The sequence below is a fragment of the Gallus gallus genome, chromosome 6 (assembly GCF_016699485.2).
Source record: "Gallus gallus isolate bGalGal1 chromosome 6, bGalGal1.mat.broiler.GRCg7b, whole genome shotgun sequence".
Classification (NCBI taxonomy): domain Eukaryota; kingdom Metazoa; phylum Chordata; class Aves; order Galliformes; family Phasianidae; genus Gallus; species Gallus gallus.
This window is the reverse complement of record NC_052537.1, coordinates 24,996,077-25,009,849: the sequence shown is the minus strand read 5'-3', so window position 1 is coordinate 25,009,849 and position 13,773 is coordinate 24,996,077. Positions and strand designations below refer to the sequence as shown.

The 13,773-nt window shown below is 35.1% G+C and overlaps 1 protein-coding gene across 2 annotated transcripts in view; it reads left to right on the top strand.

Moving 5' to 3' along the window:
- The window catches only part of CFAP43 (cilia and flagella associated protein 43), a 42,577-nt gene that overhangs the window by 17,851 nt on the left and 10,953 nt on the right, over nucleotides 1–13,773 (top strand). For both annotated transcript variants that reach the window (XM_015288714.4, XM_046943328.1), the window contains exons 12-25: nucleotides 492–640; nucleotides 1,663–1,766; nucleotides 2,649–2,789; nucleotides 3,991–4,160; nucleotides 4,499–4,651; nucleotides 5,079–5,209; nucleotides 5,697–5,862; nucleotides 6,409–6,519; nucleotides 8,048–8,125; nucleotides 8,696–8,821; nucleotides 9,258–9,362; nucleotides 10,066–10,182; nucleotides 11,106–11,306; nucleotides 13,310–13,516. In XM_015288714.4, the coding sequence (XP_015144200.2) occupies nucleotides 492–640; nucleotides 1,663–1,766; nucleotides 2,649–2,789; nucleotides 3,991–4,160; nucleotides 4,499–4,651; nucleotides 5,079–5,209; nucleotides 5,697–5,862; nucleotides 6,409–6,519; nucleotides 8,048–8,125; nucleotides 8,696–8,821; nucleotides 9,258–9,362; nucleotides 10,066–10,182; nucleotides 11,106–11,306; nucleotides 13,310–13,516 (1,959 nt within the window). The remainder of the gene's footprint in view (nucleotides 1–491; nucleotides 641–1,662; nucleotides 1,767–2,648; nucleotides 2,790–3,990; nucleotides 4,161–4,498; nucleotides 4,652–5,078; nucleotides 5,210–5,696; nucleotides 5,863–6,408; nucleotides 6,520–8,047; nucleotides 8,126–8,695; nucleotides 8,822–9,257; nucleotides 9,363–10,065; nucleotides 10,183–11,105; nucleotides 11,307–13,309; nucleotides 13,517–13,773) is intronic.

The window sequence follows — 13,773 nt, the reverse complement described above, 5'->3', positions numbered from 1 at the left end:
GTCACAAATTTAACTCAAGCAGAAAGCAGAGAAGGCGTTTCAGCCTGATGTCCTAGTGTTCTGTCTTTAAGAATTCATTTGTAAGTAATTTGTATGGTATTGCTTTACTAAATTTGTATTTTTAATGTGTCAGAATTGACAGGAAATGTTTCAAGTGTATAAAAACTAAATGTCTTGACTGATCTAACTAACAGGCTTTAGGAAATGGGTTGATTTCAAACTGTTAATATTTTGTCCTGACTTAAGATGTATTCAAGAAAGGAAAAAAAGCTATGCATTTTTTTTATAGAATGGATAATTATATTTTAACAAGTTGATATAGAGCACAAGGAAAAATGCTTATGATGTCTATTAAAATCCTGCTTTATAATTGATTTTATTCTCCTAATTTTAGAGACTTGTAAATACTGAAAGAAGTTCCATACTAACTTATAGCATAATGTCATACAACATTATATGGACCTGTTAAGTATCTTTTATTTCTCAATTAGGCAACTGCTATGGCTTGCTGTCCCTCTTCAAACAGCGCTGCTGTAGGAACAAAAGGGGGTCAAATCTATTTTATTGATATTACCAAAGTTGAAGCTCCACGGGTTGTTCACAGAATTTTTCTTTCCAAATTTCCAGTACTGTCTTTGCAGTAAGTATGCAGTAACAGCAGCAGGAATAGTGTCAAACTGTTGCTTGAATAATGCAGTTAATTGAACAACAATTTTGAAGTTTTTGTTCTAAAAATGTCAAATTTAAATATTCTAACAGTTTCAATATTTGTTTCAGCAACACTTTTTTAATTACCTACAAGAGTACTAGTACCAGGATTTAGATGATAAAAATATAAGAATGTATTTTTAAGAAAAGTTAAGGGAGCACTAAATATGTTGATGCATAAGATCCTTCCTTACAGATCACCATAAGGAGTAATTATATGCTATGTTATGTGTCTGGACTTAGAGGGTGATTTCTCAATGAATAAAAATTCAAGGTCTTGGGAAGTTTACTTTAAGCCTTTGAGTCACCCCTTCTTACATGGGTAGTTCCTTTTGTTGCATGTATAATTCATTTGCTCACAGTTTTTGAGTTTACTAATCCCCCAAGTATCTCTTCTGACCCAATAGTCTTCTTGTTGTTTTTCAATAATCAAAATATTTGAGAGTATTTTCATTCTATCTTTAAAAAAAGAAAATGGATTTGAATGGCTAAACATTAATATAAATCTGCCTGTTGTTTAGAGAGTCAGATGGAATCTCTTTTCACATTTACCTAATGTAAAACACTAGAAATAGATACAGAATGCAACTTATTAAAAGTGAAATCAATGCAAATACATGTTTAATCCATATAATATGAAAATGTGTCCAGTGGTTTTATTTGAAATAACTGAACTTCAAAGGAAGTTGTTAGAATAGAATCCCTTGCAGTATTTTTAGCTTTAGATCAAACACCTGCTCAATTAGTAAGTTCATTCATAGCACTGGGATTTATATCAGAATCTGACTCTGCAAACCTAGAAGCTGAAATTTCAGTTGTGATTATGCCCTCAAAGAAGTCAGCTATGAGGATGGAATTGTGAACAAAATTTTACCCCTTTATTGACTATGTTGAACTGTTTTTGGAATATAACATTCAAAACTGGATTTGTACTTGAATTTTTGTTTTCCTTAGTTATGATCAGAGTGGCCAGTTCCTCATCATTAGAGCTATGGAAGGATATATCTTTATTCTAGATGCTCGGCCTTCAAAATTATTCCAGGTTCTTGGATATGTAGGTAATACATGTAACAACATTAATTACATGTTTTCACTATTTGTTGTGTTTTAAATATACTTGCATGTTGGATTAAACCACCCTCCTTCATTCTGCTTATATTTTGAGAGGACTAAAGATAATATTTTTCCTATCCATTTCCAAAACAAATGATATAATTGCATCCTGGTAAATCTCTTAAGATCTCTATGGCTGATGATGTGAGGAATTGCTCTCGTTATCTATAGATCATGACATCTGAGTGCAATCTCTTGTTACAAATGCCCACTGCTGACCTCTTTAACACGGGGACTGCTGGAATTGTCAGGTTTGGTGGTTGAAACTGAAGAGTTAAAAATGACAGAATTTTAACTCACAACAAAAATTGTTCTGAAATTTGTAATTTTATTTATGTAGTCTCTCAATTCCAGTAACATACTTACGACTCACATCTGTTCATATAGATTGTCATCTTAAGTATAAAGGACATTATTTTGTGATTTTAATCGGTTTGACTTCCAGGATAATACTTGGAAAGTTCATACGTTAAGCTGTATTTAGAATTACATCTCCTTAGATAATCTGAATGTGCCTGATAATGTTCTCATTTTCTGCATGATTTCTTAGAACCAGATATTTCTCTGCTTTATCTGGTGGTTATCAGCAAATTGCCTCGAACTTGCTGAAATTCAAGTTAGATGTAAACTGAGATTTAAATGTTCAGTGTAACCAAAACACTTAAGTGCTCATCAACACTTCTGAAATAGAGTTGTGACTTTTAATGCAGATTCAAAACAGTCTAGTTGTGCAGAGCTATATTCTGAAAAGGGATCTCCGTTTTGTTTCACATAATTTCTTAGTAAGAATAATGTTACCATGATGTAATAATTTGATGGTGTTTCAGTGTTGGCAGGTGAGGTGCTGAGTCTTTCAGTAGTCTCTGACTTCAAGAACAACTTAGTTGAAGTGATAGTGCTTCTTAGTGTAGCAGAGAACCAACAAACAAGGCTGGAAATTTTTTGCCTGTCATCAGCACTCATGGAAGGTATGAATTGAAATATATATTCTGTGATGCTTTTCTAAGACTAGAATGTATTATTGCCATTCATTACACAAAATACTAGCAGTCTTAATCTCTTCCTTCATCTCGTCTGTACGTTCTTCTGCACCACCACTTCTCCCATGGCTGCCTGGAGACTTGAAGTCAGCTGAATTGTTTCAGCAGAAATACTATGATATTTTGAGCGAAGTGCAAGGAAGGAAGGAGGGAAGTATTTGACATGAAGAATCACAAAGCAACAACCTTACTACTACTGCTATTCTTACTGTTATTATTATTACTACCATGTGGGAAATGCCCAAAGAACCACAAAGAAGCCTTGTGCTTGGCATTACCTATATGCAGACTTGTATATCAGACATTCAAAGTGGAATCAATCCCACCAGCCTCTTCATAGAGTTGTAACAGATATATAATAGTTTAAGAACAGGTCAGAGGTTGACATTTCTTAAAAAGTAATTCAGTTCTTAGAACTTTTCTATATAGAAGCACCAGGCAGAAATTCCACTGTATTTATAAAATATTAACTTGTTTCCCAGTATCCCACTGTATTTATAAAATATTAACTTGTTCCCATGCAACTGGTGACTAGCAAAGCCTTTTGTGGAGAAAAATGAGCTTTAAGCCTAATGTCAGATTTTTCTAGTTATTTATAAGTAATTTTGAAAAGGCCCTAACATTTACAATCTTTCTAAGAAGGAATTCTCAACGATGTTAGCATTTTCTCCAAATATACCACATTAGACTAATTTTTAACCTAATCATAGTCAATTAAATTGGAGTATGATTTTTGAAGTTGCTGGGAATCTACATTTCTTGCATCAGTCGTAATGTCAAATGTCTCTTGAAAGCTCAGATTAGACAATCAAAAAGAATAAAATACCCTTTTGAAAGTAATGATGTGAGCCTCTGTGCAAACTTGTTTGCACTGCTTATGTAATACCAAAGAAACTGGCTAAATCAGACAAATTTTTACATCACTGTGGCTGAACTGTTGATAGTACTTATTCAGAACTCTCTTGGTATATCTTTGCAGTGTGTTATATTTGCAGGGTTAGTGTTTGAAGCTATGAATCTTAACTCACAGACTCCTTGAAAACAACTCATACTTACTCTTTGAGATTGTTTGGTTTGCATTAGTGGTGGTGATGTCTCTTTTTCCTTATTTCTTTTATCAATCTTTTAGATATTGATAAGTATGTTAATGATCAAGGAATGCTAAATGTTAGTGCTATTAAAAAGGAGCAATATGATCTGGAGTACCCTTTGAGTTCAGCAGTCAGACTGAAGGATGATATTGTGTATGGCTACTGTACCTGTGCACCTTTCATCTGTAAATACCATCTCTCTAAGCAGGTAAATCCCTGAAAGTTGTTTTATTTTGAGTCATGCTGAAGTACCAGCGAAGAAAGGTTGTATATGAAGTAAATATGTAGCAGGATATTAGCTAAAAAAACTTTCTTTCTACACTTAAAGCATCTACTCCATTCTTAGATGTCAGCTTTCAGTATACTACTCAGGAGCCTAGCATAATATCTTTGTTTTATGACAGAAAAAGCCAAATTCTTGTATGCAAAACTCATGCAGCTTGCAGGTGTGTGATAGGCAACCCACAAAGCTATTGTTAGTCTCCTCAAAATGGCATGGATATTTCAATTATTCCAACTGCTGCTAACATTCTGTTTGGTTGACAGAGCATTTTGGAAGATCCACCAGTATTTTTATCAGAAAAGATGATTCCTAGCAATCAGTTTGGAGCAGGATTCATCTGTTTGTCACCCAACAGCCGATGGCTGGCATCAGCAGCAAAGGATGGTGTTTTGTTCATCTATGATACTTCTACTATGGTAGGTGGGCATGTAGGCACAGGCTTAGTTTGGTTTTCACCTGAAAGACCTGTGAGAGCTACTTCATTTCACAGTAAACTCTTATTCACATATATATAAGATGTTTCAGGAAAAAATTTTGTTGAACATGAATTGACATAGCAATTGTTTTTATAATGTATGTGAATATGATAACACATATACCTTATTTTCTTCTCCAGTAGTTTTCTGGGTTTAAACATGAGTTTACTGTTCTTCTTTATCTCCTACAAAATCTGTATACAATAATTATTTTTACCTCCAGTCAAAAATTATAAACTCACACTCTAGTATTTTATTTACTTCATATTGACACTTCAGAGTTTTATCTAAAAATAAAGTGGCATAGTTTACAGACATAATGCATTAGAAAGTTGTATTTGCTGAACTGTTTCTGTGACTTTTCTAGGAAATACTTGCTCAAAACTATTGTCACTCATATGAAGGAGGGGGAATCAGATCCATGGTATTTTCACTAGACGGCAAATTCATCCTGGTTAATGGTGAAAATGATGGCACCCTGGTGTGTCTGAAATGGAAGTATGTATAAAGTGACAGAATAATATTGATGGTGTAAATTCTGGGATCTGGGCAGATTAATTTTTGCATCTACATGTGATTCTATACTTCCTTTTGGTTAGTCTCAAAATAAGGAGAATTGGATTGAGTTGTTGGGTACAGTTACTCCTTTCAACTGTTGAGGTGGTCTCCCCAACTCATGACGTTGTGGAGGATGTCTTGTAATTTGAGAGTGGTTGCAGTACAAGATATGAGTATCCTCTGATAAATACATGTATTACAGGTAATGGGCTTCTTGTCACTTTCAAGTAAGCCATCTGAAAATTTCTAATTCTGTAGAAACTTCATTTAGTTCTAGAATACCAACAACATTGAATTATAAGTAAAAACACTGTATAGGCACGTTTAAAAAAAAACTTAATAGACATGTTACAGAATATTTAAAAATTCCTCCATTTTCATCATAAAATTTCACCAAAAATATATCAATTCCTTTACTATTTAATAGGAAGATAAAGGAAATTGAAGTTAAAGAAGCTGATTTTCACTGGCATTCTCTTCTTACTATACTGAACAAGTCTATTTCGGATGAAAATGCTGTTTTAAGATTGATGGCAGAATGGCAGCTTGAGTCAGAATCCACATCGGAGTCGCTTCCAGAAGAGAAATCTAAGGTGTTTCCTTAATTTTGGTGGGAAGAAAGCATATGGTCATTATCCTAAAATTTTGTACAACTACTGTCTTTAAAAAAAGAAAAACAATCAACTCTAATCTTTCTATATTAGTAGAATACCCATGGCAGATTGACTATGGTTAATTGTTAATTTATGGAACAGTATTACCAAGAAAATGGAAGTTTATGAGAAGATAATTTTCATATCTTTGCTTTTACTTGTTTTTTCTCCTCGTGAAGTTATGTCATTCACAGTGTAATATTGCTATACATCGTGACTTGCTTGTATGTTTTTCTGTTGAAATGAAGCAGGGCAGTGATTACAGAGTTAAGTACAGTTATTCTATTGTAGTCGGAAGTATTTACATAATAGCATAATTTGCAGTACAAAATCTAGATGGTGATTAGGAAGTAAACATATTAACACCCTCTGGAATTCAGTGGTGGTGGTGTTGCTTCTAATGTGAGTGAATTGTTTATTTTTATTTCTTGTTCTCTTTCCTTCCATCTAAGTACTTGGGATGAATTTTTATATCTTTGTTTCCAGAAGTCACCTCTTGAGCCTTCCAGTGCAGCGGTGACAGAAGATGGAAGCTTTACAAGTTTGCATTCAGACAGTGCTAGTGAGATGACCTGGTTAGGTCAGAAAACAGAGAAGGTATTTTCATACCAAAGTTTTCAAGAGCCAGTAGCCATTTTAAGTGCTGAACTAAATGCTGTAAATGGATGTCGTTTCTAAAAATGTAAAGGTATTTTAAGGCGTTTTAAGGCAGGCACCCAGAAAAATAGGAGCTCTAAAGACCAAAGGACCATTTCTACACATGGAGTAAAGTTGATAACCAGAAAACCTGTCTCCCTTTAGAAATGTATGAAGATATTTACTTCTAAATGTGTCAAAGTGTTGCATAGAAGATCAGTACCAGAAACTAGGAAGGTGTTCTCTTCTTCTGAGGGGGTCATAATAACAAATTCTACAACGCTATTAAACTAATAGTCAACTATATGACAATTGTTTAAAAAAAAAAACGACCCTGGGATTTATTTCAGGTTAAGAATGAGGTAAGGATGATATATGTAAAAGTAAAAATACACAAAGTATCAGTTTGTAGAGAGGGGAAGAGGGGATTTAATGCTTTGAGAGCCTCTAGTAAGTATAGATTTTTGGGTTTTTTCAGAAATATGAATTTATGCTTTCTAGCAGGTTCTTTATGACATGAGCCAGAGCAGTGCATTTTGTCCAGCTTTTGGGGCTGAATGATAGCAAAATAATTGCTTTGTACAAAGTGTCATTAATTTCTGTATCTCAGAAATGATCTTCCAAATTTGATACAGTTTCACAAGTGGCTGACATCAAGCCACCTGCCACTGAAAGTAGGATCTTCTCCATCCCACTCCCAGGTGTACATTTGTTTCTTCTTAGATGTCACCACTCATGTTTTGGTTTCTGCATTATAATTTTTTATGACAAATCCATGTGACTGTGCATCCACAAAACTTCCACATGTATATTAATATTTTCTCGATACAGGTGATAAGAAGCAAAGTTTAATGGTCCTAGATTGGTGTAAGATGCTTGTTAATGATTTAGAAAATTTGCATCTGACTTTTAGAGGATGGGCTCCATCCAATGTAAGAATCATACTCCACTTTCATGCAAGCAGTAGCCAGCATCTTACGTAAAGCTGCAGAATTATTCTAGAAAGCAAATTCTGGAGTTGGAGAGCAATTCTGTAATTTTTCCTAAGAGATGAATGAGGAGCACTGTAGCAGCAAACAATTTCTCTGCTTTGAAAACAAGTAGCAGGTGTTAATTTACTTCAGTTTTTATGTATTCCACTGGAAGTGCTTACTGATAATGAAAAATCTAAGGAACATATCACTCCTAACAAATTCTGGGAGTAGGCTTTACCCAGTTCAATGTGTCTGTAATCATTTCACTTGTGATTATTTACTTCATATGTATTTTAAGCCCTATTGCTGTGCGACCAGTTTACAATGTAACCTGGTTGTACAGTTTTTCTCTTGAGCAATTCGAAGAATTATCCTCTGAATATTAGCATTGTCTGTTTCAGTTGTTTCCCTCTGGCTTTTTCTTTACAGATAATGTTCCTTTAGATTACTTCAATGTTTTTTTTCTTTTTCTTGTCTCCTTTTTGGTCTCTTTCAACAATATATTTGTATGTTAGGACATTAGAGAAGAGACTGAGAGGTTTGCCAACCAGAAGGAAAAGCTTCAAATGGGAATTAAGAAGCTGCGTAAAACTGTGAGTTTCTTAAAAGGATGATGATTCCCTTACCTGTTGTTGATTATTTTTTTTAAGACCACTTATTTTATGGCTACCAGCTCCAGTGCTCTGTTAGAGTCCAGACATTTTGATTATAGGATGGAGACTCCATGAGCTCTCTCAGAAACCCATGGCAGTACTCCGTCACCCTCACGGGGGGGGGGGGGGGGGAAGCTCAGCTAGAACCTCTTGTGTTTCAATTTGTACCCATTGCCTCTTGTCCTGTCACTAGGTACCACTGAAAAGAGCCTATACTTATATTTATAATGTATTTATATATGCTGATAAGATCCATTCCTCCCACCTGTTTCCTGAGTCTACCTTTTTCTAATAGTGATTGATGACTATGTTGAAAAAGTGTTCTGTGAGAATTTGCTCTATCAGGTAGTGTTGTTGTGCTCTTAGCATCTGTTCTAGTTTCCACAGAAATAAATAGAAGTCATTACTTTAACTAAAATCATTTTCTCTGGTATTAAGTTTTGCAGTTAAAAATAGCATCTCATCTGTTCACATTTAATTAATCTTTCTTATGCTTTTGTATAAAATAAGATTCAGAAAATGATGCATGAAAATGAACAGGTGCCAGACATTGAGAAACTGGGACAGCAGGAGTTCAACCTGGATATGGAAGAACAGGAAAGAGCAGAAGCAGAGGCTGAACACGAAGTGGCCAGGGTATGATAGAAGGGTGGGGACAGGGTGCAGTGGGGGAATGTTTTAAAACTAGTAGTGAGAATTAAAAAGAATAATTGAAGAACAAAGAGTAGTCTTAAAATTGCTGTTCACTGCTGAGAAGCAGGGGGAAAAAAAAAAAAGTATTTTAAATCACTTATTGAAGTAGTTAAAGCTGTTTATCCAGACACTGCTAATTGGAATTCTGACAGTTCTGACACTGTGTCCTTGGGAACATTCTTTCATAAGATCTTAACTTTCATAAGTTCTTAAAATTATTCCTGTCATTACGTGATACAAGTTTTTGGAAAAGGTAGCTGTGACAGTCCAATATAATGAAATATTAGTAATTCTTTTGATTTGTGTTTATTTCAGTACCTTGATACAAATCACCTGTTTTGCACCACATCTTGTTGTTCTATATTCTTTATCTTGAAAGGTAAGGGAGAAGATTGAAATGGAGATTTTAGCTAACTGCTACTTGCAGGATGTCATCAAACATGAATGCTGGGATTCCATGTGTGTAAAAGGACGGGCAGTTAAGGTAACCTCTGGTTTCCACCTAATTTTCTGCATTAGTTTATTCATTCCTTTAGGTGAGAGACAAACTAAATAGTTGTATAACACCTGTCTGGTTTACATGTGGTGTGGTAAAGAACTTCTTCCTAGGGCTTGTGCAAATTTTTCGTTATTGCTTTCTGAGCCTAGCTAGTCTTATCTTCCAGGGTGGGTAAGAGTGCTGATAAGCAAATAAGTAACTCCTAAATTCCTTGATCTCAGAGAATATTCTTATACAGTTTTGCTAAAAGTTTAGTAAATATTATTTTTCTCTGTATAGTTGGTATGACTTCTACTACACATAAGATAACAGCAAAATTTAACATTGATTTTGTCTCTTTTGAGTAGAGGGACATTAATTATACTGAATTATTGAAACAGTGGTGTAAGACCACGTCATTGTACAAAAATGTAATTCTGGTAGAATTCCCCAGATAAAGAGGCTGTATCCAGAAATTGTTAAAGGGAGGTAAGAAAAAAAATAATAAATTAGGTCAAACATTTTCACTGCCAAAAAGGCAAGTGATCTTTGTATTTTTCTTACTATAATGTCTATTTTATTCCAGATTTTAGGAAGTCACTGCAACTGTTAAGCATTCATGTACTGAACAAATTAATTAATGGGTATTTTATGAAGACCTTTTACTTTGCTTTTTTTGTTGTTTTGTTTTTGTTTTTATTTTGAATAGTGTTTCCATATAGCTTGTGAAGTGAAGAATTATCCACTGAAGAAACGTGATGAAGAAGAGCTTAGAACTTTGGAGAAAGTTCTGCGCTTAAGGAATATTGAAGCAGCTGACCTTAAGGTTACAATCTCTTGATATAATCACATGATTACAGGGGTTGGAAGGGATCTCTGAAGATCTACTCTGACCTCCCTGCTAAAGCATGTTCCCTAAACTAAATTGCACAGGTGTTTTGAATATCTCCTTAGACTACACAACCTCTCTGGGCAACGTTTCAGATCAGGATGTTCTGAACAGGCGTTTTAATTCTTTACAGAGATACATTTGTAAGCTTGATTTTCTTGCTGTAAAAATTGTCCAAATAGAAATAAAAAGATAGGTAAAGATGAAATGTGTTTTTACTCAGAATAAATATATCAATATTACAGAATTGTAGAGTAGCTGAGTTTGGATGAGCCCTCTGACAGTCATCTGATCCAACCCTCCTGCTCCAAGCAATTTGCTCCAGGTCATGTCCATTCAAGTTTCGAATGTCTCAAAGCATTGCTTTCCATAACCTTCATGGGCAACCTGTTTCCATGTTTGACAACCCTTACTTTAGAAATGTTCTCTTGTATTTAAATTCGGCTTACTATATTTTGATGTGCAACCATTTTCTCTTGACTTCAGTGGACACCACTGAGAGGAGTCCAGCTCTATTGTCCTAAGCCCCCACCATCAGGTTTTTATGCTCATCAGTAAGATTCCCCTCCGAATCTGCTTTTTCAGGCTTAACAATCCCAGCTCTCTCAGCTTCTCCTCATATGTTAGGTACTTCCAATTCTTAAGTGTTTAAGTGGCTCTTCACTGAATTTGCTCCAGTACATCTTTGTGCTACAGAACCCAACAACTGGGACCCAGTATTCTAGATATGATCATTATGACGCAAATTATTTTGATTTCTGGGCAATGCTTAATTGTTGAATATGACCTCTAGAATATTTTTATACAAATACCACAGGATTGTGTGCAAAGTAATGCAGCTTTATTTTTGTAATATTCAGGTTCAGGAAAAAGTTCTGGAGACTAAGTCCAAGACTGTATTATTTAAAGAAGAGAATACAGAAGTCATGGCTGGTGATACTGCATCTTGCTGCCTGGTTGGAAGTCTGAGTTCTCAGTATGGTGCAGACACATCTATACTTTACCACCAATTGGACTTGCACTCCAGGGAGCAGAAAATCAATCAGATAGTATTACTGAAGGTGACTACTTAAATTTTTGTTACTGCAGTGACACTGTAACATCTATTGGTTCACATAGAGGTCACAGCCATTGTTAGATTTGGGGCATAATTATACTGCACAATGGAGTGTTGCATAGATCTCTGATCATGAAAGCTGGTAATTGCACATGGTGTAGTAGAAGCTCATTGTAGATTTATAGAATTGTTTAGGTTAGAGTTGACATGAAGACCCACCTATTTCCAATACCCCTGCCATGGGCAGAGTTGCCACCTGCTATATCGCATTGCTCAGGGCTCTGTATGATCTGGCCTTGAATGCTTCTAGGGATGTGGCATCCACAGCTTACCTGGGCAACTTTTTTCTGTGCCTTACCATCCTCCGTGTAAAATCTGGGACTATCCCAACCCAAGTTTAACACCTTGCACTTGGCTTCCATGGGCCCACTTTTCAAGCCTCTGGATGGTGTCTCTTTTATTGTGTCAACTCAGCTTAGTGTTATCTATAAGCTTGTTGGGGGTATGCTCAATCCCACTATGTTATTGATAAAGACGCTGAGGACCACCATATGGACTTGCCAGCTTATGTCTGGAAGAAAAACATTTGTACAAAACTGGTAATCCAATTTGAGGGTCTTTGCATTTGTTCACTAGTTTAAGAGTTTGTACAGACAAAGCTAGCTTGTACATCTCAGCCTGCTCTCTGAAAACGTCCTCTTTGCCTATTGAACTCTTTGCTGAACTAAAGGTGGGGTGGATACTTAGAACGTTTTATTATTTTCAAAATTACCATGCTTTCATTAGGAGCATTTAATGTTTCTGTTATTTATTGTTCATAACATGAAACTCTCTTACTACTTACACCCTAGTTGCAGTGTATTTAGTAATAAACATGATAAAAAAAATTGGCTTCTAGTGATGATGATCTACAAAGGCAGAAATGGTTAGACTAGCATCAAGCACTGCCTCCTTAGAGCTCTTTGAGGCTGTTAATGCTAGCAGAGCTTAGTGATTATGTGTTATAATATATGAAATCTGGTAGATATACTGATGTTTAAAGTAGCTGAGGGAGAAACACATGGAACACTCATCTTTTAAATATAAGCTGGAATTCAACAAGATCACTTTACCATATGGCTTTAAGGATGCATATCGTATCTTTAATTGTAGAAGCACTTCAATGAGCTTGGTGATTGTCAGATGGCTGGCTAGGAATTGAGCAGAACATTTTTTCTCCTAGCAACATTGTACCTTATCTGCCATCCTGCTTTATTACATCCTAACTTATTACCATATTAGTGATCTATTAAATAATCTTGGACACAAGTAATTATTGTAATACAAATTGTAGACATCTAAGCAACTCTACATATAAAGCTTGATGATAGAACTGAAATTCTTTTCATGTTTCAGTTCAGTAAACTGATGCAGTAGGAGACACACGTGATTTTTCTCTTTCTATATATTACTTTGCTTTGCTGAGATCAATTGTGTAGGGTAAAGGAAGGATTTGTCCATTAAGGATATATGCTTTTAAAAATCATTTACTTACAGATGTCAGGCAGAAAATCACACTAGAGTATATCAAAATTACAAGCTACAATACTTAAAAATAAGAAAAGTGTTTACTTCATTCTGCTCCCTTCACCTGTGTTTTACAGTCTTTAGAATTGTGTAGTTTTTACTTTGTCTGAAGGAAGGTGCTTCAAAGATAAAGGCTGTGGAAAAATAGCAAGAAGGCAGCCTAATTTTTATTTTGTTTTGGCAAAGCTGTTTTTTTCAGAATCCTTGTTAAATGGCAAACATGTAGTAGAAAAGGAATAAAAATTTCTAGAAAAAAAATGAAAAAAATGGTAATTTGCCCACTTAACAAATCTTGGACTGTGCCCTTATAACAGGGAAGGATTAACAAGTTTCCTTGTCACACATGCAAATACACACATCTATGATTCCAAACTAGTATTAATTATGGAAGGATAGGACCTGTGCAGCATTGCTGTTTGATGAGTTTTTCTTATATTTCAGGACATCATTTACAAAGTGAAAACAGCTTTTAATAAGGAATTTGACATAGTTGCTCAACAAAAGGAGCAGGAGATAGCACGAATTAAAGAAAGAAACCTAAGGATCCGAGAAATCTTGGCACAACTTGACCTCCAAGTGGAAGTGTGGGAGCCAGGTCTTACATGTGATGAGAACCCAGAGCAGGTGCTCACTGTTCAGGATTCAGAGGTATCTGAAAAACAAAACTTTCACATTCACCCACACAAATACAGTTCTTGGATTCTTTTTATTTCTAGCCATTGTTTGTACTGAAAAGCATTAAAACAGATTGTGTCTGTGCACTTAACGTCACCCCTCTGGCTATTTTTCTTCCCTTCCTTTCCCTTCCCTTCTCTTTCCTAACTTTTTAAGGTAGAAAATTCCTAATAAGTCACTCAGAAATGAACAAAATACTGAATTAAGTTTATAATCATTCATAAATTATG